The sequence below is a fragment of the Poromitra crassiceps genome, assembly GCF_964638095.1.
Source record: "Poromitra crassiceps genome assembly, chromosome: 9".
Classification (NCBI taxonomy): domain Eukaryota; kingdom Metazoa; phylum Chordata; class Actinopteri; order Beryciformes; family Melamphaidae; genus Poromitra; species Poromitra crassiceps.
In genome coordinates, this window is record NC_139630.1 from 54,472,760 (window position 1) to 54,498,107 (window position 25,348).

The 25,348-nt window shown below is 44.5% G+C and overlaps 1 protein-coding gene across 2 annotated transcripts in view; it reads right to left on the bottom strand.

Moving 5' to 3' along the window:
- Positions 1-10,882: 10,882 nt before the first annotated feature.
- Positions 10,883-25,348, bottom strand: part of LOC310782022 (C-1-tetrahydrofolate synthase, cytoplasmic-like) — a 15,039-nt gene continuing 573 nt past the window's right edge. Inside the window, exons 1-12 of one of the 2 annotated variants that reach the window (XM_083642674.1) lie at positions 25,227-25,336; positions 24,272-24,374; positions 23,248-23,332; positions 16,392-16,451; positions 16,089-16,142; positions 15,440-15,576; positions 14,574-14,674; positions 14,284-14,420; positions 12,982-13,093; positions 12,363-12,490; positions 11,897-11,968; positions 10,883-11,154 (exon numbers count right to left, since the gene is read on the bottom strand). In XM_083642674.1, the coding sequence (XP_083498800.1) occupies positions 11,915-11,968; positions 12,363-12,490; positions 12,982-13,093; positions 14,284-14,420; positions 14,574-14,674; positions 15,440-15,576; positions 16,089-16,142; positions 16,392-16,451; positions 23,248-23,332; positions 24,272-24,372 (969 nt within the window). In that variant the 5' untranslated portion in view covers positions 24,373-24,374; positions 25,227-25,336 and the 3' untranslated portion in view covers positions 10,883-11,154; positions 11,897-11,914. Of the gene's footprint in view, positions 11,155-11,896; positions 11,969-12,362; positions 12,491-12,981; positions 13,094-14,283; positions 14,421-14,573; positions 14,675-15,439; positions 15,577-16,088; positions 16,143-16,391; positions 16,452-23,247; positions 23,333-24,271; positions 24,375-25,226; positions 25,337-25,348 lie in introns of those variants that run through there. The other variant, XM_083642673.1, reaches the window with a different exon arrangement.

Here is a 25,348-nt window from a genome sequence, read left to right on the forward strand (position 1 = left end):
TTTAGCATTTAAACATAGTGCAAGCCTCCTTCCTGGCTGTTCATTGGCTAATGAGTCATGCATTTTGGACCTCCCCTGATGCCACTCTCTTACTAGATTGCTCTGGATCTAGCTAAATAAACACTTTCTCTGTAAAGCCTTCTTCTGACATGCTTGGGGTACAGGGCTGTAAATAGACAAACATGAACTTGACCAACAGATGGAGCTGTTTTCTCACAATTATCAACACCTGAATCCACTGAGCATCGTTTTCATCTAGCAGCATTCAGCAGGTCAAGAGAATAGAATAGAACAGAACAGGACAGAACAGAACAGAACAGAACAGAACAGAATGGAACATTATGTCTCAAGAGATGCTGTTGAAAGCACAGCGCCTCCTGCTGTAGGATAGAAGTGATAAGTAACAAATGAATAATAACAAACAACAAAATAAAGCAACATACAGAAGATGTAGATTGACCCACCCTCACGTGAGAGCTGGTTTTAAATTTTCAATCAATCAATCAATCAATCAATCAATTTATTTGTAAAGGGACAGTGTACATTAATCAACATTCAACAATCAGTATTGTAAATGTACCGGAGTTAGCCAGAAGGCAAATTTTCATCGGCAGTCCCTTTGCCTAGTGTTGATCGGCATCCTAGAATAAAAAAAAACTTGCAATAGTTATAAACAAAAACAAACTGAAATATCTATATCTTGAGGGTTGTCCTACAACCCAGGTTTTACGAGTGAGAACGAGGATTCTCACACTATGCCAAGCTGCACTCCGCAGCAACCCAACTGCCATTTCTCAAGAAATTGACCACTATAGAAACAACCATTACGTCCAACAACGTGATGGTGTTGGCTATGACGCGGCCACCCGCTCCGCCCCCGTGGCTGTAGCCACTTCATCTGCATACATACATATATGTGTGTGTGTGTGTGTGTGTGTGTGTGTCTATATATATATATATATATATATATATATATATATATATATATATTCCCTTAGTTAAAGTGGATTAGGTTTCAGTACTTTTCAGTTCGTAAAAGACAACACAACACAGTGTACAAGATAGTTACAAACAGCAGCAGTTTGGTTCATTGAGAGAGAAGAATACTTTTAACCGCAAGTTGTACATAATACAGTACACATAATAGAGTCCTACATTAATACGACGTCAAGGCATCAGGTGTGACTCTCTAAACACATGGTATTTAGCTCAGGTGTGACTCCCTAAACACACGGTATTTAGCTCAGGTGTGACTCCCTAAACACACGGTATTTAGCTCAGGTGTGACTCCCTAAACACACGGTATTTAGCTCAGGTGTGACTCCCTAAACACACGGTATTTAGCTCAGGTGTGACTCCCTAAACACACGGTATTTAGCTCAGGTGTGACTCCCTAAACACACGGTATTTAGCTCAGGTGTGACTCCCTAAACACACGGTATTTAGCTCAGGTGTGACTCCCTAAACACACGGTATTTAGCTCAGGTGTGACTCCCTAAACACACGGTATTTAGCTCAGGTGTGACTCCCTAAACACACGGTATTTAGCTCAGGTGTGACTCCCTAAACACACGGTATTTAGCTCAGGTGTGACTCCCTAAACACACGGTATTTAGCTCAGGTGTGACTCCCTAAACACACGGTATTTAGCTCAGGTGTGACTCCCTAAACACAGGGTATTTGGAGCGGGCCTGGGGCCGTAGCTCAGGCATGACCGTGACCGTGACCGATGCACGTTCTCGTCGGCTCACATCGGGTTGTCTCGTCACTTTTTGGATAAGCTAAACTGTAAACTAAATTGCCTTATCTTTGCCCATCTTTCTCTTAACCACAACCGCCTACTTCAAACTGAGATTTTCTTTCTTTCTTTCCTTTCTTTTGTGATCAGATTTGTGCTCCTTGTACTGCTGGCAGGCTGCAACCGTGACTGACTGTTGACTGTTACCTGACTGTTGATACAAACGTTATACTGGAAAATATCTACAACTAAAATAGTGTTAAAATAGATTGACATTTAGATAACACTAAGCTTAACCTCAACCTTCATTCTAATGTTAGCGTGACTGGATAGTGCAAATTAAAAGTACTAACAATAGCCAGAGATATCAATACGCATATTCATATTGAACCATTTAAATATGAGGCTGTAGGTTCAATACGCATTGCAAACTGAACAAAATATTTCACTGTTGAAGTCTTCGACAAGGATATCATGGTGAACTAAAACTGAGGCAAAAAACATTGTCTGAAATTGGAATACAATTGTAACCTACCCTGTTAAAATAATAAAATAAATAAGTAGAATGAATAAAATAAATTCAGACATTGTGTAAAACTCATGAATGTGCACTCTGAGAGGATCATGGAGTTCGCACTGCTATGTCCTGTTAAACCACACCCATCTGGGTGAAATACCATAGCCCTGTTCAAACTACTACTGTGTTCACCATTCAAATCTCTGAACTCTAACTGTTCATTTGATTCACTAGTCCACTACAAAATACCAGCAATGCACTACAATTTCTAGTGAACAGCGAATATACCCTACATTTTTCTCCCGTATACCACAATGCAATGCACTGTGTTTAGCAAAGGAGAGGAAGAGTGAGGTAGCGTCCGGAACTCGTTTGATCGTTCCCCATATAATTTAGTTCACTATGATAAACACTACAAAGGGAATAGTGAGTGAGTGAGCGAGTGAGTGAGTGAGTGAGTGAGTGAGCGAGCGAGCGAGTGAGTGAGTGAGTGAGTGAATCATTCAAACACAGCTACTGTTTTTTAGTGAGTCCTGGTGTCAGGTGTCAGAACCAAGTCAGGTTTCAGGAGTCAGGCGTGATCTCGGCAGCCCTGCACCTCCCGGTGGACGCTGCGGGTGGCGCCGCTCTGCCGCTCTCTGATCAGCTGCTGCACGGCCGCGCTCATGGCGGCCTGGACCAGAGAGCGAGCCGTGTGGACCAGCTGGGTCTCTGCCTGCCCGGCGTGGAGGAAGACGTGGTTCTCTGCGGAGGAACTCGCCTCCCAGCCATCCTCCTGACCCACGGCGTGCACCTCCGGAGGATCCACCTGGACCCGCGGCGTGCTCCTGCTGACCTCACCCGGGCGCTTTGGGAAGATGGCGAGCGCATCTGTCTGGCCAGTCGGCGATGTAGTTCCCACTGGCCGAGCATCTGGAGCCTCCTTAGACGAGAGGCTCTGGATTGAGAGCTGGTCGTTCACGTCAGCCGCGACGCTGACAGCGTTACGGAGCGTAGTATCTGACTCGATAACCTCAGAAAATGCATTCTGGTTCACGTCACCTGGAGGAACCTTGTTGTTAGTGTCTGTGGTAAGGTTGACTGGGGAGTCTTTGCTGGCGGCACAAGCGATGCCGCCTTCTGTTTTCGCCAAGCTGTCCGTTCGGAACGTCTCCGATCCGTTTTCGGTGTCCGTCGAATCGATGAATATCTCCGAGATCTGTCGTTCCTCCGTTGTTTCGAGGTTCGGTGATTCGTCCTCCTGACCTCTCATCTCTTTCGCGGCGATCTCTTCAGGCAGCCAGCCGCTCATCTCGGCGGTGACCGTGACAATTTCCGGCCGTCGCCGCGGACCATCGGTCGAGTCCGTCTGAGCGACAGACGCCGAGCCCCGAGGCACCGTCGCATCCTCCTGGGTTCTGGGGCTCTGCGGGCGCTCCCTCCCCGCCCGGCTCAGCAGCCTCTGCAGCTTCCTCCTGAGACAGAGGGACGGCCTGCGCTCGCCTCCTCGCCGCCGCGCCCCTTCTTGGGCATCGGCCGAACACATTGAGAACCTCTTGAATGTCGGCCATGTCCCAACGGTAAACCTTCTCCTTCCTTTTGTGACCTGTTCATCGCGGTGGACGCAATAACGCAATATTATTATCACATCACATCAATCGCATCAATTTGATAGAGAGTTTGGCCGTATCGGCCCTACCTTTTCATTGTCGCGGGCGACTTGTACATGACTTGTCAAAGCGGACTCCACCCCCTCTGGTGAAGACGGCCGGTCGGATCGCAGCTCGACTGAAGCTCTTCCGGACGAACCTTTTCCGACTGCGCTCTTGTGCCTCCTGATGCAGACCATGGCCGGAGAGAAGATTCTCCACCAGCCACGCTTCTTCACCCTCCTGTTTCTTGCATCATCTGCCTCACTGGTGTCTTCACCCTCTAGAATGCAGCACACCCTGCAGGGCGTCACGGGCATTTCACGTGAAACCTCTTCGTCCATCCTGGGCGTTTCTGTTAGGCTGAAGCAACATTATTATCGTTAACGAAATAACAAAAACTATGCTGTGGGAGAAAACATTCTCGTTAACTGAAATAAAAAATAAAAATGAGGCTTCACAAAAAAGCTAAGTAGCCTATAATAGACCTTATTCGATGGACGTCACTCACGTACGGGCACGCCCACTGCCGCCATGTTGTTGACATAGCGCAGCCGCTTTAAGTGACAGCCTATGTAAATGCAGAGTTTATAGGAAGCTAGCCGCCGTTAGCGTTACCTGTATCGTTCCTGTTGTGTTCGGATGGTGACCTGCGTTAGGCACGGCTGTAGTAATGAAAGCAATAAAGTCCCCGTGGTTTGTTTCTATCTCTACCGTCCTCAGACATGAAGGGAGCGAGACTGAGGATACGTCAGCAGCACAGGAGATGTGTGGATAGTTAGGAGAGACAGGTGAAACTTTCTGACAGCTCCTCACAGCAAAGTCTGTTCACCTCGTTTTTTCTTTTGTTTATTATTACAGGCATTAACGGCAGCATACAAACAACAAGTCTGGGGTTTTTATTGCTGTCATCACTATCCCTATTTTGTAATGGAACAGAAATGACAATAAGGCCGTTTAGTTGTCAGCTGCAGGACGGTATGTCAACAATATGGCGCTGTCCGGGGTTAGCGAATAAGGTCTATTGTGTGTTTACTAAAATAAACTAAAAATATAGACGCAAGCGTCAATACCAGGGGTTCAAGCCTATTGCCCCCGAAGGGGCTTGAATATCTGTCATATCTGTCATTGGGCCAAATTTCATGGATTGGCCCAGTGGTATGGATGGTAAAAAAAACCAGGAAATGAGGTGTTTGTAATATTGCCAAATTTTGGTAGATTGGTGTAATCTTTTCTTTCTGAGTAGTGGGTGAGTTTTCTAGCCTAGGTGGTCTGCTTGTGCTCAAACTCTGTGTTTCCCAAAAAATCTGAACGCAGAGCAGAAATCCAAGAGCGCACATGAAACACAGAAGCAGTTTGATTGCTCTGTCCAAGCAGCAACAATACATTTGAGTGCAACCAAGATCCAGTTCCCACATGGTTCTGTGAAACACACCATCCTACGGCAGCGTCAGGTTAGAAACGACTACAAACTAAACTAAAAGAAAGAATTTTCAACAACTAAAACAAAATGACTAAACTAGCAAACCCTAATGACTACTTTATAATACTAACTAATTCAAACTAAACTGAAATTGAAAACAAAAAGTCAAAAATAAACATAAAAACGAATGAAAAATGCAAATGTATAGTAACCTGGGGCTGAACGAGGTAGCGCCGGCTGCTTCCCGCTCTTCCACCACGACCTCTGACCTCTGATGCTTCGGGGGGGAGTTGGTTCCCGCTGGGTCACCGGTTGTTCCCGGGGGGTCACCGGTTGTTCCCGGGGGGTCACCGGTTGTTCCCGAGGGGTCACCGGTTGTCCCCGGCGGGTCGCGGGTGGTTCCCGTCTTGTCTCTTTTGGCCCGAGGCGTACATCTTTTCCCCGTCTTTGTCTTCCCCAGCAGCAGCCGCGGCGGCCCCGTCAGCTTCCTCTTTAACCCCGCCTTCTCTGCACACCGCCCAGCCTGGCCTTCCTCCGTCGCCATGGTGCCGTCTCCACGGTGACGCTTAACGCTGTTTACATTAGCAGGAGACGACAGGAGGCGTTTCAGCTCCTCTGTCTACAAGCAGCTCGGCCCGGCTCGGAAAACGTCCGCGCGTCTTATCAGTCAGATAAAAGACCTGTAATACAAAGAAAACAAAGCACAATGTTCAAATCGTGCTTATGCACAACACACAGATTAGGTGAAGCTGGTTTCAACCATTACACAATACACTCCAAGCCTTCCAGAGAATCTGAGAGGAGCATATAGACCATATGGAAATATGGACTCAGCTCACTGACATCTTTTTTGCTAGCATCATAATGCATTATAATTCTCATAGTTGTTACACATGCATACAATAATCATTTCATCACTACTTAGAATGACCACTTATAGTGAGTTATAACCAGCTTGTGATGTACTATGTCTGCATATACCTCAGGAATTCCATTACTTCACTTAAAGCACCCAATGACAACTTATAACATCATAACATCACGTTATAATGCATTGTATTATAAATTATTATCATGTATCACAACTACAAGAATTATAATACATCTCCTGCCCTTTTCAAAGATTTTCAGTGAGTGACCAGCAGATATTAAGTATTATGATACCTGACCTTACAAGTCATTATATAATGTTTCATAATGTGCTGTGATTATTGTTATAAAGCATTATAGATATTATATATATATTATAATCTATAATCTATCTATCTTATCTATAAATCTATATCTATCAATCTTACCTTAGTGTTAGGTTTAGATGATAAATCTTACTTTAGTGTTAGGTTTAGATGATAAATCTGACCTTAGTGTTAGGTTTAGATGATCAATCTTACCTTAATGTTAGGTTTAGATGATAAATCCCACCTTAGTGTTAAGTTTAGATGATAAGTCTTACCTTAGTGTTAGGTTTAGATGATAAATCTTACCTTAGTGTTAGGTTTGAATGATAAATCTTACCTTAGTGTTAGGTTTGAATGATAAATCTTACCTTAGTGTTAGGGTTAGATAAGTCTTACCTTAGTGTTAGGTTTAGATGATAAATCCTACCTGAGTGTTAGGTTTAGATGATAAATCCCACCTTAGTGTTAGGTTTAGATGATAAATCCCACCTTAGTGTTAAGTTTAGATGATGAATCTTACCTGAGTGTTAGGTTTAGATGATAAATCTTACCTTAGTGTTAGGTTTGAATGATAAATCTTACCTTAGTGTTAGGTTTAGATGATAAATCCCACCTTAGTGTTAGGTTTAGATGATAAATCTGACCTTAGTGTTAGGTTTAGATGATAAATCTTACCTTAGTGTTAAGTTTAGATGATGAATCTTACCTTAGTGTTAAGTTTAGATGATAAATCCTACCTGAGTGTTAGGTTTAGATGATAAATCTTACCTTAGTGTTAGGGTTAGATGATAAATCTTACCTTAGTGTTAGGTTTAGATGATAAATCTTACCTTAGTGTTAGGTTTGAATGATAAATCTTACCTGAGTGTTAGGGTTAGATGATAAGTCTTACCTTAGTGTTAGGTTTAGATGATAAATCCTACCTTAGTGTTAAGTTTAGATGATAAATCTTACCTTAGTGTTAGGTTTAGATGATAAGTCTTACCTTAGTGTTAGGTTTAGATGATAAATCTTACCTTAGTGTTAGGTTTAGATGATAAATCTTACCTTAGTGTTAGGGTTAGATGATAAGTCTTACCTTAGTGTTTGGGTTTGAAGCGGTCTGCTCAGAGCAGAGAGCTGAGGGAGAGCGGAGCATCCCTCACCACGGCCGCCTCAGCACCGCCCCAGTTGCCATGGCGACCGCAGTGATTGGCGGGTGTATGTGCAGAAATAGCTCATTCAATATGGAGGGGGAGGGGCTCCTCTAATGAGTTTACGTGCAGCATGATGCACATTCACACTGCAATTTAAAATATATACCGACCTCTATCTACTGACACTGTTGAATGTCTCACCAGAAGCTCTCGTGACAGAGCTTCTGGGCTTGTTTCCGCCACCTGTTAAAAACTGTCACGTTTTTTTTCCCCCATCATCATCAAGTGAGATTGTTCTTTCTCAATAACTATGACTTATCATAATTATGCTAAGTCCTCATTATGACATCTCATGATAATAATCAAAGGAAAGCTGTGAGTCCAGAGTCTCCAGCAGCAGGAAGGTCTCAGGATGCTGAGATCAATATTTAGTATGTGAAGCTTCAGTGAGCTGGAAAGACACTGGATGGAGGAAGTGTGTCATGATGACAACAGCTCCCCACCCACCGGCACATTCACGCAAAACGCTGCCCTCACAATGCGTTCATGTGGGAATGACTGCAGGAAGAAGCTGCCTACCATAAAATACCTTTTACCTGCTAAATACCAGACAAAATAGCCTGCTGTTCCTTAGCTTTCGGACGGTAAATACTATGTGATCCCGCCACACATCACACACGGACGTCCTGATATCACCGTGTTGGTATATATCGCTCCGGGACCATCATTTTACATAATAGTAAATAATTACATAATTTTACATAATAGTAAATAATTACATAATAGTAAATAATTACATAATTTTACATAATAGTAAATAATTACATAATTTTACATAATAGTAAATAATTACATAATAGTAAATAATTACATAATAGTAAATAATTACATAATGTTACATAATAGTAAATAATTACATAATTTTACATAATAATAAATAATTACATAATTTTACATAATAGTAAATAATTACATAATTTTACATAATAGTAAATAATTGCATAATTTTACATAATAGTATGGGCCGGGATCACCATGCCCCGAACTCATTTGAGCAACAGCTTCTTCCTGAAAACGTGCGTCAAGTAAGACATTTTGTTAAGATTAGGGTTAAGGTGTGAAAAAACATTTAGGTTAAGATTAGGGTTAGGGTGTGAAAAAAGTGCAGTTTAAGGTGTGCTGGGTCCTGTGGCTTAATGGGTAAGGTGTTTGCCTTTCAATCTGAGGACTGTGGTTCAACTCCTGGTCAAACCGCACGCATTTTTATAAAACATTAGGGGTATATTAGGTTTAGGCAAGTACAACAATTTGGTTAAGGTTAGGGTTTGGTTATGGTCGTGGTTAGTTAAGCAAACCCTAAACACCACATCGTTTTTACTTGCCGCACGTTTTTCGTTATCTGAATCCCTTGGTTTGCAACTATTTCTACAATGATTTTTTGAAACATCTAGAGCAGGGGTGGGCAACATGTTTTCCCTGCAGGGCCATACTCACTTACATCAAGTAAGCGACGGGCCACACATTGGAGATTATAACTGCCAACACTCCTGATTTTCGCAGGAGTCTCCCTATTTTTAACCCTCTCTCCCGTTGTGATTAGTCATTTCTTGTTAATCTCCTGATATAATAGTGATACAAATCCAATGGCTGTAGCAGATGACATTTATTAACATAATTCTGCCTTTTACTGAGTTTTTGGGGGTCGTTTTGTTTTCCTTCGAGTCCGGCCCTGGGGCCGCATTTTGCCCCAGGCCCCAGGACCGCAAGCCCTGTTACACATGATATTACTTTGAGCCTTTTAGTCATAAAGATGATTGAAAGATATTCCATATTCCAGACTGAAATGTTATAACAGAAGTGGAGTATTGGCCAGAATGACAAGAACATTTGGACACTTATTCAGCGGGTATTTTGCATGTTGCGTTCAGGTGCACTGTAATTTTTTTTTATTTATTTTTTGCAATTCCATCTTGGGCCGCACAGTATTTTGCCCATGTGTGATCTAGAGGAATGAATGGGAAATGAACTATTAGGTCGCTTGCCGAACCCTGGAAGAGACTTTGGCACCCTATTGTACTTGTCCAATTCCCCATGCTGTCCCCAGTCGTGGAGTGAGTTGTAGACTATGCTTCCTCCGATACATGTGCTGCTGGTGTGTGTCACCAGCCGCTTCTTTTCACCTGACAGCGAGAAGTTTCACTGGCAGGACGTAGCGCGTGGTGAAGATCACGCTATTCTTCCCCAGTCCCCTTCCCCCCCCAAACGGGCGCCACAACCGACCAGAGGAGGCACTATACCTACAGACACGGCCAACTGTGCATGTAGGTAACGTCTGACCGCTGCGGAAGTACCACTGCCAGGAAGTGAACCCAAGTCTCTGCGTTAGTATAGGAGAGTGCTTTTACCTTTTACACTATACCAGACGTCCCTTGGTAGACAGGAATTGTGCCCAGCATGACAGATCTGATGTGTCAGTGAATGTCAAACGCCCGGGAGAGAGAGAGGAGAGAGAGAGGAGAGAGAGAGAGACTGCAGATAATCTCATTAGTGATAATTAGATTCTACTGACAGACAAGGAGGAGGTGGAAGGAGATAATCAGTGCCGTATGCTCTCCTCATTGGGAAGTAAAGCTTCCCCGCTCTTGGAGTAGCGCTCCTCCACGGGGGCGTCACCTGCTGCACGCCATTTCAACATGGCCGTCACGGCAGTTCGTGAAATAGTCCCGCAAATGTCGTCTATAGATTTGTGTACATGGGACACGATGTGTGTCGTCGTCACACGATGAGGTGAGCACAGTTCAGTCATTGTCATTCCAAAATAATTTTTATTGAAATTCCAGCCATTTACAATGAACTCCTCTTGGGATGTATTGGTCCACAAATACTACAGTATGTAGCCACATACTACATATACATATAAATACTACAGTATGTAGCCCGAGGAACATTTGGCATGCAGGAGATCCAGTAGCGCCACTGGATCTCAGTCAAGACGACCTGACTGAATAAACAAAAGTAACCGGATAAAGTTGATTGGTCCTCTTGGTTCGGGTCAGTACAGGCCAGGGAGTCGGTATGTAAATCTAAAATAAACAATGAAAAAATGTAAAAGCCTGAAGACAGAGAGACAAACAGGTGGTGTGTTAAGCACCGATGGGGATCATCAGTCATCACGCAGTCATCACGCAGCTTAAGTGTGGTTTCACACACACACACACACACACACACACACACACACACACACACAAATCCAGACCAGATCCAATGGAGAAAAAAAGATATATTAATATCACTCCATGTCAGGGTGGAAGAGGAGGAGAGAGGAGGTATCACTCCATGTCAGGGTGGACGAGGAGGAGAGAGGAGGTATCACTCCATGTCAGGGTGGAAGAGGAGGTATCACTCCATGTCAGGTTGGAAGAGGAGGAGAGAGGAGGTATCACTCCATGTCAGGGTGGACGAGGAGGAGAGAGGAGATGCTTCCAGGTTCTGAGGAGCTTCAGTTTGTAAACTCTGATGATCGGCTCTTCTGTTCTGCAGAGAGAAAACACATACAAATCATTCTCTCGTCTCTCGTATCAGGATTGTATCTAGATATGATTGAACCTGATTACATTTACATCTTGCGACCGGCTCTCTCATTACCGCTCACATTGATCCCCCAAACCATGCAACTTTTGAGGCATAAATGCGTTTTTAACGCGATTTTCAGAAAACGTTTCAAAAGTCATAAAAGTGGTCCTCGTTTGTGAAGATTATCTTGCATTTAACCAAAATCCCCCAACAAAAATCCCATTTTCCCCTTTCACATGTACGAGCCAGAAGTGCTACTTTCGGACTCCCTGCAGTACTCTATGAATGACATGCGGGGGCGCCTAACTTAACGTCGAAGCGACTGAGCTCGGTGTCCGATCAAAAACCAGGCAGTGATGTCTGCAGCAGCACGGTGAGATCAGACTAAATGACCAATTCAAAACCTGGGAACTTGGTGATCTAGAATGGCTTCACGTGTATATCTCCACTGGGAATACTAGAGAAGAGACTTTGACCTAATTTGACAAGTATCAGATGACATCTGCAGCAGCACGGTGAGAGTCAGGCAGGACTGATCAAAAAGCAGGGCAGGGTTGAGGCAAAGTGTGCATTGGACAGGAATGATTCTATCTGAAAATGTGTCCAGTGTCCTTTCGATTTCTCTGTCCAGCTCAAAGAACCCAACGTCACACCCTCCTCGCGTTTGTCCGTTCCAGGTAAGCTAACCAAACCCTCTGCTCACCTGTCTGCTCCTGCTGCTTCACCGTCCGGCCTGGCTCTTCTGCAGGAAACGCCACGCACTCTGCACCGTGTTCTGACACACACACACGCACGCGCGCGCGCGCACGCACACACACACACACACACACACACACACACACACACACACACATTACCATTGAAAACCAACATACCAGCATGTGATTTGAATTCACAAGCATCAGCTAAATCAACGGTTCTCAACATGGGGTCCTTGAGGGGTTTCCAGGGGGTCCCCAGCAAATGGATGAATTGAATTAGCCTTCACCATTTTTTCATTTACAAGAAGTGAACACATTTCGAGCATGTGAAAGAATGGCTATTTTGGTCATAGTTGAATGGTTATCTCTATCCATGTACAATACAGACAGACAAAATATACCTGGCAATAAAACAATATCCTCAGATTTGGGTACAAGAGATAATCTCATCAACGGGATTGTTCGTACCTCCATCAGCATGGCCACTGTCATTGGCCCCACCCCTCCCGGGACAGGTGTGATGTATCCTGCTCTCTGATTGGCTGAGGCGTAGTGGACGTCTCCCACCACCCGCTTCCCGCTGGCCTTTGTCTCATCTAGCAGAGAAGAGGTCAAAGGTCAAACAGAGAGGGAGACTGTTTTAAAGTTGTAGTTGTGAGTCAGAGTTTGACTGATATGGGTAATTGATTGAAAGCCAAAACATTATTATTGGACTGATGGTGCCAGAGATTTTGTAGCAATATTATGTTAACAAAATGATGACATCAGAGCAGAGATCAGCAAATTGATATTTTGTTGCACCCAGCAGCTTCCTTTACATTGACTGTTCTTGTATGAAGATCAGTTAGTACCCGGGATGTGGTTTGGTACCTGGGATGTGGTTTGGTACCTGGGATGTGGTTTGGTACCTGGGATGTGGTTTGGTACCTGGATGTGATTTGGGACCTGGGATATAGTTTGGTACCTGGATGTGGTTTTGTACCTGGGATATGATTTGATGTGATACCTAGGATGTGGTTTTGTACCTGGGATGTGGTTTCATACCTGGGATATGATTTGATGTGGTACCTAGGATGTGGTGTGGTACCTGGGATGTGGTTGATGCCGCAGTCAATCACCACCGCTCCCTCCTTCACCCACTCTCCTCTCACCATCTCCGCCTTCCCAGCTCCCACCACCAAGATGTCCGCCCGGCCCACCTGCCACCAGAACATCATCCACATCAAACACCAACACCATCTGACCCACTGAGTGCTGGATGTCTCTTCACATCAACACCAACAGCGTCTGACCCACTGAGTGCTGGATGTCTCTTCACATCTGAGTGTCTCGTGTTCCAGATGCTCCTCTTTGGGCAAGAGCAGTTATAATACTTTACAGTCAAATCTGGACTTTAAAGGGATAGTTAAAAAAAAATTAAGTCTACCCCTATGTGCTACTCACCATTGATGATTGGTAGAGTTCTTTCTCAGCACAATACATCCTGCTCCTCATAGTACCTCTGAAAAGTTGGGCAAAACACAAATGCAAAGTCAATGGGCCACACTCCTGTATGTACAGGCTGACTGAGGCTCACTCAAATGTCATCCACAGGCCCCACTGCACACAAAGTCAATAGAGAGGCAAAGTGACCGCCTACTTCCTGCTTCAGCACTGTACCAGAGACTTTCATCCGCCATTTATTTTCCCATACACATTTTGTAAAATGCGTATAAAAATAGTTTTACTGGTTCAAACCAAACGGTACAGATATATTTAGAAACAGGAGAGATCGCATAACATTTCACTGGGACCAAAACATTAAAAGAAATGCGGGTTTAAAGAAAAAAAAAATTCTACGTTTTTTTAAGTTTAGGTCCGAGTGAAATGTTCTATGGTCTCTTCCGATTATAGCGTTAGCTGAACCGTTTGGTTCGACAAAGTACAACTATTTTATAAGCATTTTACCAAATGTCTATGGGAAAATATATGGCGGATGAAAATCTCTGGTACAGTGCTGAAGCAGGAAGGGACGTTCCACTTTGCCTTTCTATTCCAGAGAACTTCAGTCAGCTTGTAAATACAGGAGCGTGACCCCATTGACCCTGCATTCATTTTTGCATTCATTCACAACTTTCCAGAGCTACTATGAGGAACATTCACTGTGCTGAGAAAAAACTCTACCAATCAACATCATCATTGGTAAGTAACAAAGAAGGGTTAGACCTAAAGAAATGTGAAGTATCCCTCTAAGAAGGTAGGTCTGTGTTACCTGTGCAGGTAGGTCTGTGTTACCTGTGCAGGTAGGTCTGTGTTACCTGTGCAGGTAGGTCAGTGTTACCTGTGCAGGTAGGTCTGTGTTATCTGTGCAGGTAGGTCTGTGTTACCTGTGCAGGTAGGTCTGTGTTACCTGTGCAGGGAGGTCAGTTGTTTTGGAGTGGCAGGTCGTCACGGTCGCGTGGCTCCACAGCAGCAGGTCGTGCATCGGCGCCCCGACGATCTTACTGCGGCCAATCACAACCGCATTTTTCCCCGCCACTGACATGCCTACCGGGGAATAGGATGCCAGAGTGACTGTTAATTTATTATGATACACAAATTAATAACAGTGATTTTATATATATATATATATATATATGAAGCCCTGGACAATAACAAAAAACAGTCAATTAAACTACTAAGACACAGGTAGCTGCTCACCTGTCTGTCTGATGAGCTCCATGCAGCCATTGGGCGTACAGGGGATCAGACAGTCGCCCAGATCACCGCGAGACAGCTTCCCTGCATTTATACAGGTCAGACTGGACACACACACAGACAGACACAGACAGACACACAGACAGACACACAGACAGACACACACACACACACACACACACACACAGACAGACAGACAGACAGACAGACAGACACACAGACACACACACACACACACACACAGGCACACACAGACACACACAATTTAAGTGAACTTATTTATTTATCTTTAATTATAGCATCAATCAGATGATGCAACACAGTTCAGGCAGCCAACACATGATCACTCCCAACTCGTCAAATACTGACAGCTTTGATCAGGCCGCCACCGGCGTTATGGTTAGGCAACTAAATCATCTTCGTTATGGTTCGGTCATGGTTGAATAATTTTTTTTTTTTTTTTTGGGGGGCATTTCACCTTTATTTATTTTTTATATAGGACAGTAGGTAGACAGGAAAGGTGGGGGGAGAGAGAGAGGGGATGACAGGTCGGATTTGAACCCGGGTCGGCCGCGCGAAGGACCGAGCCTTCGTGGTACACATGCTACCAGGTGAGCTACGAGGGTGCACTTTCATTATTATTATTAATTTGGTAATCAAACCCCAGGCATCAGGATGCCCAGCTGCCATGTATGTATGCCCATCTGCCACCTCGACCACAGCGCCCCTTACTGGCCACTGTTTTATTTCATTGTCACACTCCGGCGATGTCGATTTCAGACATTGTGGGAGGAATTATTAGAAAAGGGTACCCAGTGCTTTAAGAAGTGAGGCCAAGGGCTTGTGACCGGAGTTGAGAGTGGACTCACCCGTCCACGTCTTTGTGCGGTGCGACGGCGTTGGTCACTCTCTCGGTGTTGATGGGCTTGACGGAGTCCAGAGGCAGCTGGACGATCAGCCCGTGGACCGCAGGGTTCTGGTTGACGGACACGATGCTCTGCAGGACCTGAGGTGAGGTGCGCGACAGAAGACGGCAAACAAGGTAGGTAAGATTACTGTGATGTAGGGCCGCAAATAGTCTCGCTCGCCAGACTTCCCTCCCTTCCGGGAGAGAGCTCTGCTCTGGCTGCATGCAAACAGGCTGCTGGTATTCACCTTATTCTTTGTCCATATAAGGACGCTTCTGCATGACGTCATTTTGTAATCGTCTTTCCGTTTTAGACATGGAAGTAGATGACGCCTACTGTAGTCATTTTTAGACTTGCCAAAAAGCTGTTTTCAAGCAACAAAAAAAAACTATATATATATATATATATATATATATATATATATACACATACAGTATAGCAATTATCCAGAGGAACAAACTGAAAAACAAATCCTACCCTTCATCGCACATCGCCGACTATATTTTTCTCCTGTGTAGTTTTTCTCTCCCTCTCCCTCGTGTAGACACCCACTCTGAACACTGTGCAAACATTATCAAGCTTTTGGTTTAGTATCAACTTCACCACCGACCTCGTCCTCTGTTGCGGTGTTTGGCAGCCGCACGTGGTTGGCATCGATTCCAATCTGAAGAGGATAGCAGAGAAAACACAGCGTCTTATTTTGACCGTTTAGAATCATAGTTCAAGGTGCTGCATGTGTCATTTGACCATCAATACTGTTAAGTCGTCACCACATGAATTTAGCGTGGAGAAACATTCAAACTGACAACAGTAATGAGTGAGACAGGAGACCAAGATAGTGCTAATGAGATAATGGTTTAAAATAATACACCTTGAACATCAATATTAGGAGGAATTATTGAACCTGTTTTACCTCAGCTGCAGCCTTCAGCTTGTGACTGATGTAGAGGTTGGAGTCGTCTCTATCGCCCACCTAAAACAGTGTGAGGTGTTATTTGACATCATCAAAACCAATATGAAGTGTTAGATCCCAGTGAGGAGGAGGCACTGACTGCCAGATTAGGCCTTCTATAGACCAAATCACTGTGACGTCACCATGTGACATCAAATCACCGTGATGTCACAACATTTACTTCCGGGTACCACTTTGGGAAGGCGACAGGTTTAAATTTGCGTGTTGTCAAATAAATGCTGTCAAACTCTCGTTGTTTTCGGCCGACTACTTTCAATTTAAATGTTCAAACGGTTGGTAAACATGCTTGTCCGACGTATCTAGCCTTTCTTCTGTGTTTGTTTTATGTAGTGTTAGCTAGCTAATAACGTTTGTTTACAACTGTCAAACTCGCTGTTTTTTTGCAGACTCGTTACAGACAGAGCTACTGACGCCACGTTAAGTCTTCAAGCTTCAAGTCTACTCTGGTCTGGTCTGGTCCAACAGGTAAATTAGCTAGTCTGGTCTCCACTAACGTTAGTGAAAGTGTTGTTACGAATGATATTAAACAACAACACAACACGAACAAACCATTTTTGTTTTCTTTGTCTGTTTTTGTCTTCAACACGTCAGTTTGTGCCATTTGTCCAACAGCCCATTATCACGAAGGCCCATTGCCCCGAAAATACACACTCTCTCAGCAGTTAGAAATATTCCTGGCCTGCGATCATTCAGCCGCATCTCCGAATTTTCAAAGCCCTCTTTCCCCGACTGATTGGGAGCATCTGTGTGTATAAGCCTACATGGTTGTCAGAACTGATGTCCGTAACTTTACCAAAAACACCACTCGGCTGCTCCAAACATCAGAGTAGCTTGCTTGTTCTTCTGGAGCTGAAGCCCTCAATACCATCATCACTGCAGCTTCCTCCAGTGCTCCTGAGAAGGTATGATGACATCATTCTGCATAATAATTAGCCATGTGCTTCTGTTTGTTTGAGAAATAAGGGAGACTGCAGGGAGAGTGTCTATTTTCAGAGCAATGGGCATTCGTTTTCTGGATAACGGGCGGACACATTCGATACATGGGACAGTTTTCAGACTAGGGTTTCAGAATATGGGCCCCTTTTTCTATGATGCTGCTTCAAATAAAAGCCTGCTAGATTTTGAACTGTAAAACAGCTACTGTATCAAGTTGGATTAGCATATAGCCTAGCATGTGTTATTGGTTTGAGTTGCATGTGTGTTAAGACAGCTTAGCTGCTAACCATTGGATCAGTTCAGCTAACCATCACTGTCTTATTGTTAACACATCTGATTAGCCCGCTATAGCTAATGTGTCGTAGCAGCTAGCGTTAGCATGTTCACATTAACACATTGAGTGCCAGCCGTTTTTTCAATGCTGTAGGTAAGTTGTGCCAGGTTTTTTTTGAGGATTCTGGCTCATTTTACAAGAGCCGAGGATTCTTTTCTGTTAAGACTTCGTGAACACCAATCATCTAAAAAGAACTAATAGAATGTGTGCTTTCTCTGTCTAAAATAGTTTGTTTGTAGAGTTAGTACCGTAAATTCCGGACTATAAGGCGCACCGGTGTATAAGCCGCACCTTCAAAGTTGACTATTTTTTTCTTATATAAGCCGCACCGGACTATAAGCCGCGGGTGTTTTAATGGTATTTTTTTTTTTTTTTTACAGTGCACACAGTGTCCGCGGTGTGGTGAAAAGAGGGCAAGAGAGGAAATTAAAACAGAAGTGGATTTATAGTTAGAAAGAGTGCTAAAGAAGAGAGAATTCCGTTTTTTATTTTTTTATTTTAGTTACTCACAGTACTATTGACCAGTCCAACTCAAAAGATATTCGGCAGTTTCACTTTGAGCTCTTGTTCCGCCGCTGTCCATCAATGGTTATGACGAGTCTCGCTGGGTACAGTACGCCAAAGCGATATCCATTGACTTTAACCTTTTCGATGATGCTGTTGTATGTTGCGCGTTTCTGTTGCACCAACGCGGAGAGGTCCTGCCGGACGAAAAAGCGCGTACCCTCCCAGGTGAGGGGCTTCTTCCCCGCAGCCTGGAGGATGAGTTGACGGTCGGGCCAGCGGAGTAGGCAGATGAAGATGGCCCTCGGTGGCAGGCCGGGGTCTGGACGTGGCCGAGGCGCCCGGTGTGCCCTGTCCACCTCTGGTGGTTTCTCGCCTTCCTTCAGGTCCAGGATGTAACACAGGATTTTGCCACGAAAGCGTCCATGTCACCAATCTCAGCTCCCTCTTTTACATTGATCAGGCGAATGTTATTTCTTTTACTCCTGCTGATTAAGTCATCAACCTGCGTGTGCAGGGTTTCGATTTGTTTTTGCATTTTATCCACTTTCGGACTCACTGTGTTGTTTTTGTCCTCCAGTGCGCTGATGCGCTTTTCCGCATTAGAAACTCTGTTCACGGTTGCCTTCTTTTCTTTAGTGATTGAGTGGATGGACTTCTGCACGTTTTCAAACTTGTTTTCAAGCTGCTCAAACCTCTGAGCGATGTCGGACTTAATCGATAGTGTTTCACGGAGTAAAAGTTTAGCCCAAGCCGTGTATCTCCAGCCTCCAGCAGGTGAGTCATTTCCTCATTCATGGCGGTGATTGCTTCGTCTTTTTCTTTCTGCTTACCTGTGTTGTGTTATGTTATGTTATGTTGTTAAAAGAGGGCAAGAGAGGAAATTAAAACAGAAGTGGATTTATAGTTAGAAAGAGTGCTAAAAAAGAGAGATTTTTTTTTTTTTTTTGGAAAAAATCCATAGATAAGCCGCACCGTTATATAAGCCGCAGGGGCCAAAAAAGGCCAAAAAACGGGAAAAAAGCCGCGGCTTATAGTCCGGAATTTACGGTAGTTATGTAGATATTAGCCGTTGAGTACAGCATGGTTTCAGAGATTTTCAGAGAGTTTTGAGATAAATGGATTTTTAGAACCACCTCACGTGCCTGTGATTATGGGTGCCCTTGGGCAAGTCTGTATACTGTTTGTATGTGTGTGTGTGTGTGTGTGTGTGTGTGTGTGTGTGTGTGTGTGTGTGTGTGTGTGTGTGTGTGTGTCTCCAAACTCCTCCCTCCGTAGGTGTGGCTTTGCAGTGTTTTGTCACAGGCGAGTTTCTGTTGCCTCACAGATCCCAAAAAAAGAGAACGGAATCGCAGGAGCGGGGAAGAGGAGAGGAGAGGCGAGGGGGGGGGGGGTTAGACACGGGAGAGAAATTCCTTCGCGATCCCCTTCTTCCAATCTTGAGGCAGCCTACTCCGCTCTGCTGCTGCTGCTGCTGCTGCTGCTGCTTCTCCTCTGGGCTGCTGCTGCTGGCGGCTCTCGGGCAGTCTGGCTTACTGTAAAACCGGCTCGTTCGTTTCTTGAGGTGTCGGCTGAGAGCTTTGAAGAAGCTTTTGCGATTCTGGTCTTATTTATGCGCAAAGGTACTCGAGTGTGTGTGTGTGCGCGCGCGCGTTGTGTGTGTGTGTGTGTGTGTGTGTGTGTGTGTGTGTGTGTGTGTGTGTGTGTGTGTGAAATCGAAAGAGTTTTCGCCCAGCTATTTCCTTGAAAATTAGAATGGCTTTCTCCAGCGGACCCGTGGCTGGGCTTTCTCTCTGTCTGGAGAGAACTGTCGCCACTTAGTGGTCGGTAAAATAGATTATACACATTCTCTTCCTCCAATAGTGGTATAGAAGACGTAAAAGGGGTTGATTGATGTCCCACCGTCAAAAAAAAAAAATGTTTATGTAAGACGAGATATCTCGTCTTTGGCACTCAACGGTTGGATTATGTAAGACGAGATATCTCGTCCTTGGCACTCAACGTGTTAACATCATCAGTGTGTTTGCTGCCTAGTTAGCCTTAGCTAGCAGTTTGTTCTGGTGAACTGAGCTGACTCTTGTCAAGCTACAGTGTTTTGGAGTAGAGCCTATAGGGCTAAAGCAGTTGACTGTGTCACAGTAACCTAGCTACATTTGGAAACAAATCCAGCGCATCACACTATTCACGTCAAAGTGACACTTTGACTGAGAACTGAGTTACTGAATAGATCTACAGCCACACCTCAACAAGCTGCACCAGAGCTGCTTGACGTACATGACAGCAAAAGTCTCCATTACTGAATTCCCCTCAGTCCTGATGACAGGATTGAGAAACATAGAGACATCAAAGGCTCTCTGGGCTTTATCAAAGATCAAAATGGCAAAGAGAAAAACAAGCCATGGCACTTTCCTCTCTAGTTAAACATCTTTATTGACCTTGGCTATTTGGGATCATGTCTATGTTCCCCGGGTTCTATGTTCCCCGGGTTCTATATTCCCCATTTTTCACTAACCTCTCCCAGCCCCCACGCCAAACCTAACCTCCCCCCATGCCTAAACCTAACCTCCCCCAGACCCTAACCCAAAACCTAACCTCTGCCACCCCCACGCCTAAACCTAAGGTCGGCATTGGGGGTGGTCGGCACAAAAACGGGGAACATAGGACCCGGGGAACATAGGGATGACCCCGGCTATTTCATGTTGAAAGAGAAAAGAACGCACCAACGTGTATAATTAGACAGAGATTGACCGCTTCTCCATCAGTGTCTTAATTGCATTGTCTGTCTGCCTAAAAAACAACGACAGGCTATATCAAAATAGAAAGATTTCATCGTTTCAAAAATGTCCAGACCCCCCCCCCCCCCCTCTCTCTCTCTCTCTCTTATAAAACAACAGATCGTGAGACATAATATAAGTAGGCTTATTATACTGTAGCAGTGCATGAGCCCTGTTCTTCCAAATGTAATCGTCGTTTCCAAGCAGCTTGGCTCAGCCCACACACACAACACACACACACACACACACACACACACACACACACACACACACAGGCACGCACACACACACACACACACACACACACACACACACACACACACACACACACGGTATGTGAGAATCTGTGCTCTGAAGTCACACCTCTAACGAAGTAGCTAATTAGCTCGTTAAGGCCTGAGTGCAGTGTGGGCGGAGCAGAGAGGCGAGCCTCATTACAACTCACAAGTCCTGTTCCATAAGAAGATGTTTCGTTCCATATGGATGAATTCACTATCACAATAATCATAAGGATTTTTTTTAGATCAATAAATATATATCAGGATATAAAAAATACGGACGTATAGCCACCATGATGTCACCCATTGGATGGTGCCACAAACCACTGGGCCACAAACCTCGTGGACTCCCATTCTGAGGCCTCAAAACATAGTCTGCTTTATCGTCTATGATTCTATGGGACCATAATTTACTAAATGCTGTATTACAGAAGATAGACCATAAACTCATTAGGGAAGTATTTACTATGGTCATAAATCAAGTGAGAAGTAGGGTCATTTCCCATTGACTTCTATACAATTAGACTTATTTTTGCAGGCAGTGGCGTCGCCCCCTCCTGGCTATCATAAAGAAGGCAGGTTTGAGGCACTTCCACATTGGCTTGACTTTTCCGCTCCAGAGGTTTCCCGTTGTGAAAAGCAGGACTAAGGTGTGTTTTTGACTCTGTCTCTCTGGGAGGGTTTGTTCAGTCTGCAGCTGGGGCACACAGCCAGTTCAGACTGGAGGAACCAGGGTTTGTTCAGTCTGCAGCTGGGGCACACAGCCAGTTCAGACGGGAGGAACCAGGGTTTGTTCAGTCTGCAGCTGGGGCACACAGCCAGTTCAGACGGGAGGAACCAGGGTTTGTTCAGTCTGCAGCTGGGGCACACAGCCAGTTCAGACTGGAGGAACCAGGGTTTGTTCAGTCTGCAGCTGGGGCACACAGCCAGTTCAGACTGGAGGAACCCTGTCAGACTGAGCTGCTCTCTGTCAGACTGAGCTGGTCTCTGTTCAAACAGCTTATCTCACAGTCAGCACACATACACACGCTGCTTCTCTGCCTTTACTTCACATGCTCCTAAACTGTAGATCCTCTAGCAAGGCAAAGTTAGCAGCATGTCTTTTGAACCTATAACCAGTGTTGGGGAAACTACTTTAAAACTGTCGTTTTCCAAGCGAGCTATACTGTAGGCTACATCACATCAATGTAGTTAAATTAAATCTTACTACTCTCAAATATGTTTTAGCTTGTCAAACTAAAACTACTTTCAGGTCCAACTGACCTGACACTGAATCAAATGTAGGTGTGTTTGATTTAGGCACTAGGGCAGGCCAAACCTCACTTAGGTAGCCTGGGGAGTGCACCTATTTATAGAGTGCACCTACATGTATACAAAGTATGCAAAAAAGGGGGGGAAATCGTAGGGTATCTAGATCAGTGATTCCCAAGCTGGGGTACGGATACCCCTAGGGGGTGCGTGGAGGTACTACATGGGGTACTTGAAAGGGGAAAATGGAAACATTTAAGAATAAATCAGGAAAATAAACAAAACGTTAATATAAATCTGCTCAGGAGGCACTAATTTCAACTCTTTAAGATTTTTCTATATCATTGAAGTAGGCTTGTGTGTCAAACTGAACAGTCGATGTTTGCCGAAGCATAAATTACAAACGTTGCCAATTTATTTTCTGTCCAGCGACACTTATCAAAAGAATTGAGCTCCCTACCATAAAGCATACATCAGCATTGATCATAAATTTATGTTAATTATTATTATTTCCTTTTTTTTTTTTTTTAATTAAGAGAGCATTATCAGATATGGCATCACAGCTTGGTTTGGTAACCTCTCCATGCAACTAAAGTCCAAACTGGTCCGATTGATGCAGGCCGCATGGAAAATTAGAGGGTCAGTCTATTTATGAACAAGCTACTCCAAGGTATGCCAACAGAATAGTTTCTGATCTTTCCCATGTCCATGGTTCTTCTCACCTGTAGGACCACCAGTCCTGGTCTGAAGCCTGAGAACTGACTCTTCATCTTCTGCACCTCCTGCTTCAGCCTCTCCCTCACCAGCCTGCATGACGACACACAACACTTATTCCTTTGCACTGCTTTAGAGAGCAGCCGGTGTTGACTGCGATCAAATGGCTTTTCTTCGTGGACATCGTGACACCTCGCAGGTCCACCCCCATAGTTATGAAAAAGTGTCATAAAGATGGTCTATTTATAGATAGAATAATGTGAATGTTATACAGTAGTACTCTTAAAAACATGGGGTCCGCTTTCAGAATCTGTAAAACAATTGTATGTTGTCCAAACGTTTAATTACAAGGTAGGACAAAATTATCTTTCTAAAATTGAATATGTGGGCTCTGTTTGTTTCCGGTTCTGTGTTCGGCCACAGCTATATGTCGTTTTACGTGTGATCGGACTGAAACCTTCAGGGTGTGTAAATGGCACCCGTGCGGGTGACCTGACGGAGACGCATTTTTTAATTCGATGATTGCCCTAATTACCGATGTCATCAGTGATGTCATAAATCACTGATGATGTCATCAGTGATGTCACTTGAGGCAATTGAGGTAACTGATAATGTCATAGTGACATCGCTGATGATGTCATCAGTGTGACACATACACACAGGCGAGAGAGACTGAGGGAGAGGGAGAGAGAAAGGGGGGAGAGACTGAGGGAGAGGGAGAGAGAAGGGGGGGGAGAGACTGAGGGAGAGGGAGAGAGAGGAGACAGGCGAGGCCGCGCAGACTAGATGCCTAGTCTTTTTAAATTCAACGAGATCATATAATTCATGGCACAATTCAAACAGTATCAAACAATTACTTGTCTCTCGCTGTTGACTACCATAATCTTTTTTTCGCTGACGCTGTAGCTGTCTCCGGCGAGGCGAGTGTTTCTAGCTCTGTGATTCTGCTTTAAACCACTGAAACACTAGATGTCAGTGTGGGGCTTTGTTGCACGCAGAGGTCACCACAGAAGAAGAAGTCCCTGAACTCACTTGGAGGTCTTGTTGCCAGAGATGACGGTTGCCATGGAGCGTCTCCCTCCTCGGCAACCAGCGACTCCGACACGGAGAGAGAGGGCGGCCAAGGATAACATGACTGAGAGAAAGAGAGGGGAATAAATAAATAAATAAATAAATACAATAAATACAATAAAAACAAAATGCTCCAGGCAGCACTTTCACCTAAGTGAAATGCTTCTCTTTGAAAAACAAAAAGAACTCTATGGTCCGATTCCTATTATGCAGCACCCTGAAAGGTGCACTGGACAGTCACAGGGTGTTTAGCAAGTGGACGCTTTGCATTACTTCTGTTACCAAGCAACCAAAAACAACAACTCAACATGCGGGTCACTTAGCGTTCTAAATAAGTTCAGATGTTTTTATCTCGGTGCCGGTGTGGCTCGGTCGTGGTCGAAAAAAGACTGTATTGACTTCTCCATTTGTCGGGTGTAGCATGCATGGGCCAAGTTCACGTTCAAGTGTCTTTAATGCCATTGTTACATTTCTCTAACAACGAAGCAGCAAACACAAAAGCATCATGGGAGGAAGAACCCAGAACATGTTGGTGTGGATGCCATCTGATTTGGGTGGAGGAAAGGGGGCGGGGCTATGGAAAAGGGGCTGTGGCATATAGGCACTTCTATTTTCCACATATGATTGAGGCCCGAAACAGATCTGAGAATATCCGGTTCCATGTGCTTTCTTCCTGTGCCACATGTGAGCACAACATCAGAATTGCATCACACTTGAACCAGGCAGTGTAAACGTGGCCTGATTCTCTCCACACTTTCCAAACTATACAGGATGTTCATCTGAAACAGATTCATTACAGATATGAAAGCGTTAACAGCCACATGCATCTCCATGGAGAGAGAGAGAGAGAGAGAGAGAGAGAGAGAGAGAGAGAGAGAGAGAGAGAGAGAGAGAGAGAGAGAGAGAGAAAACTAACCCTTGGTAACCCTTAACCCATATGTCCAGCGGTCTAATCATCTAAGATGTTAATCATTATAAACAACACATTCCATGTCAGTTTTCAGTTTCAGCTTTACTGGTCCCGTCCCGACGTGGCAT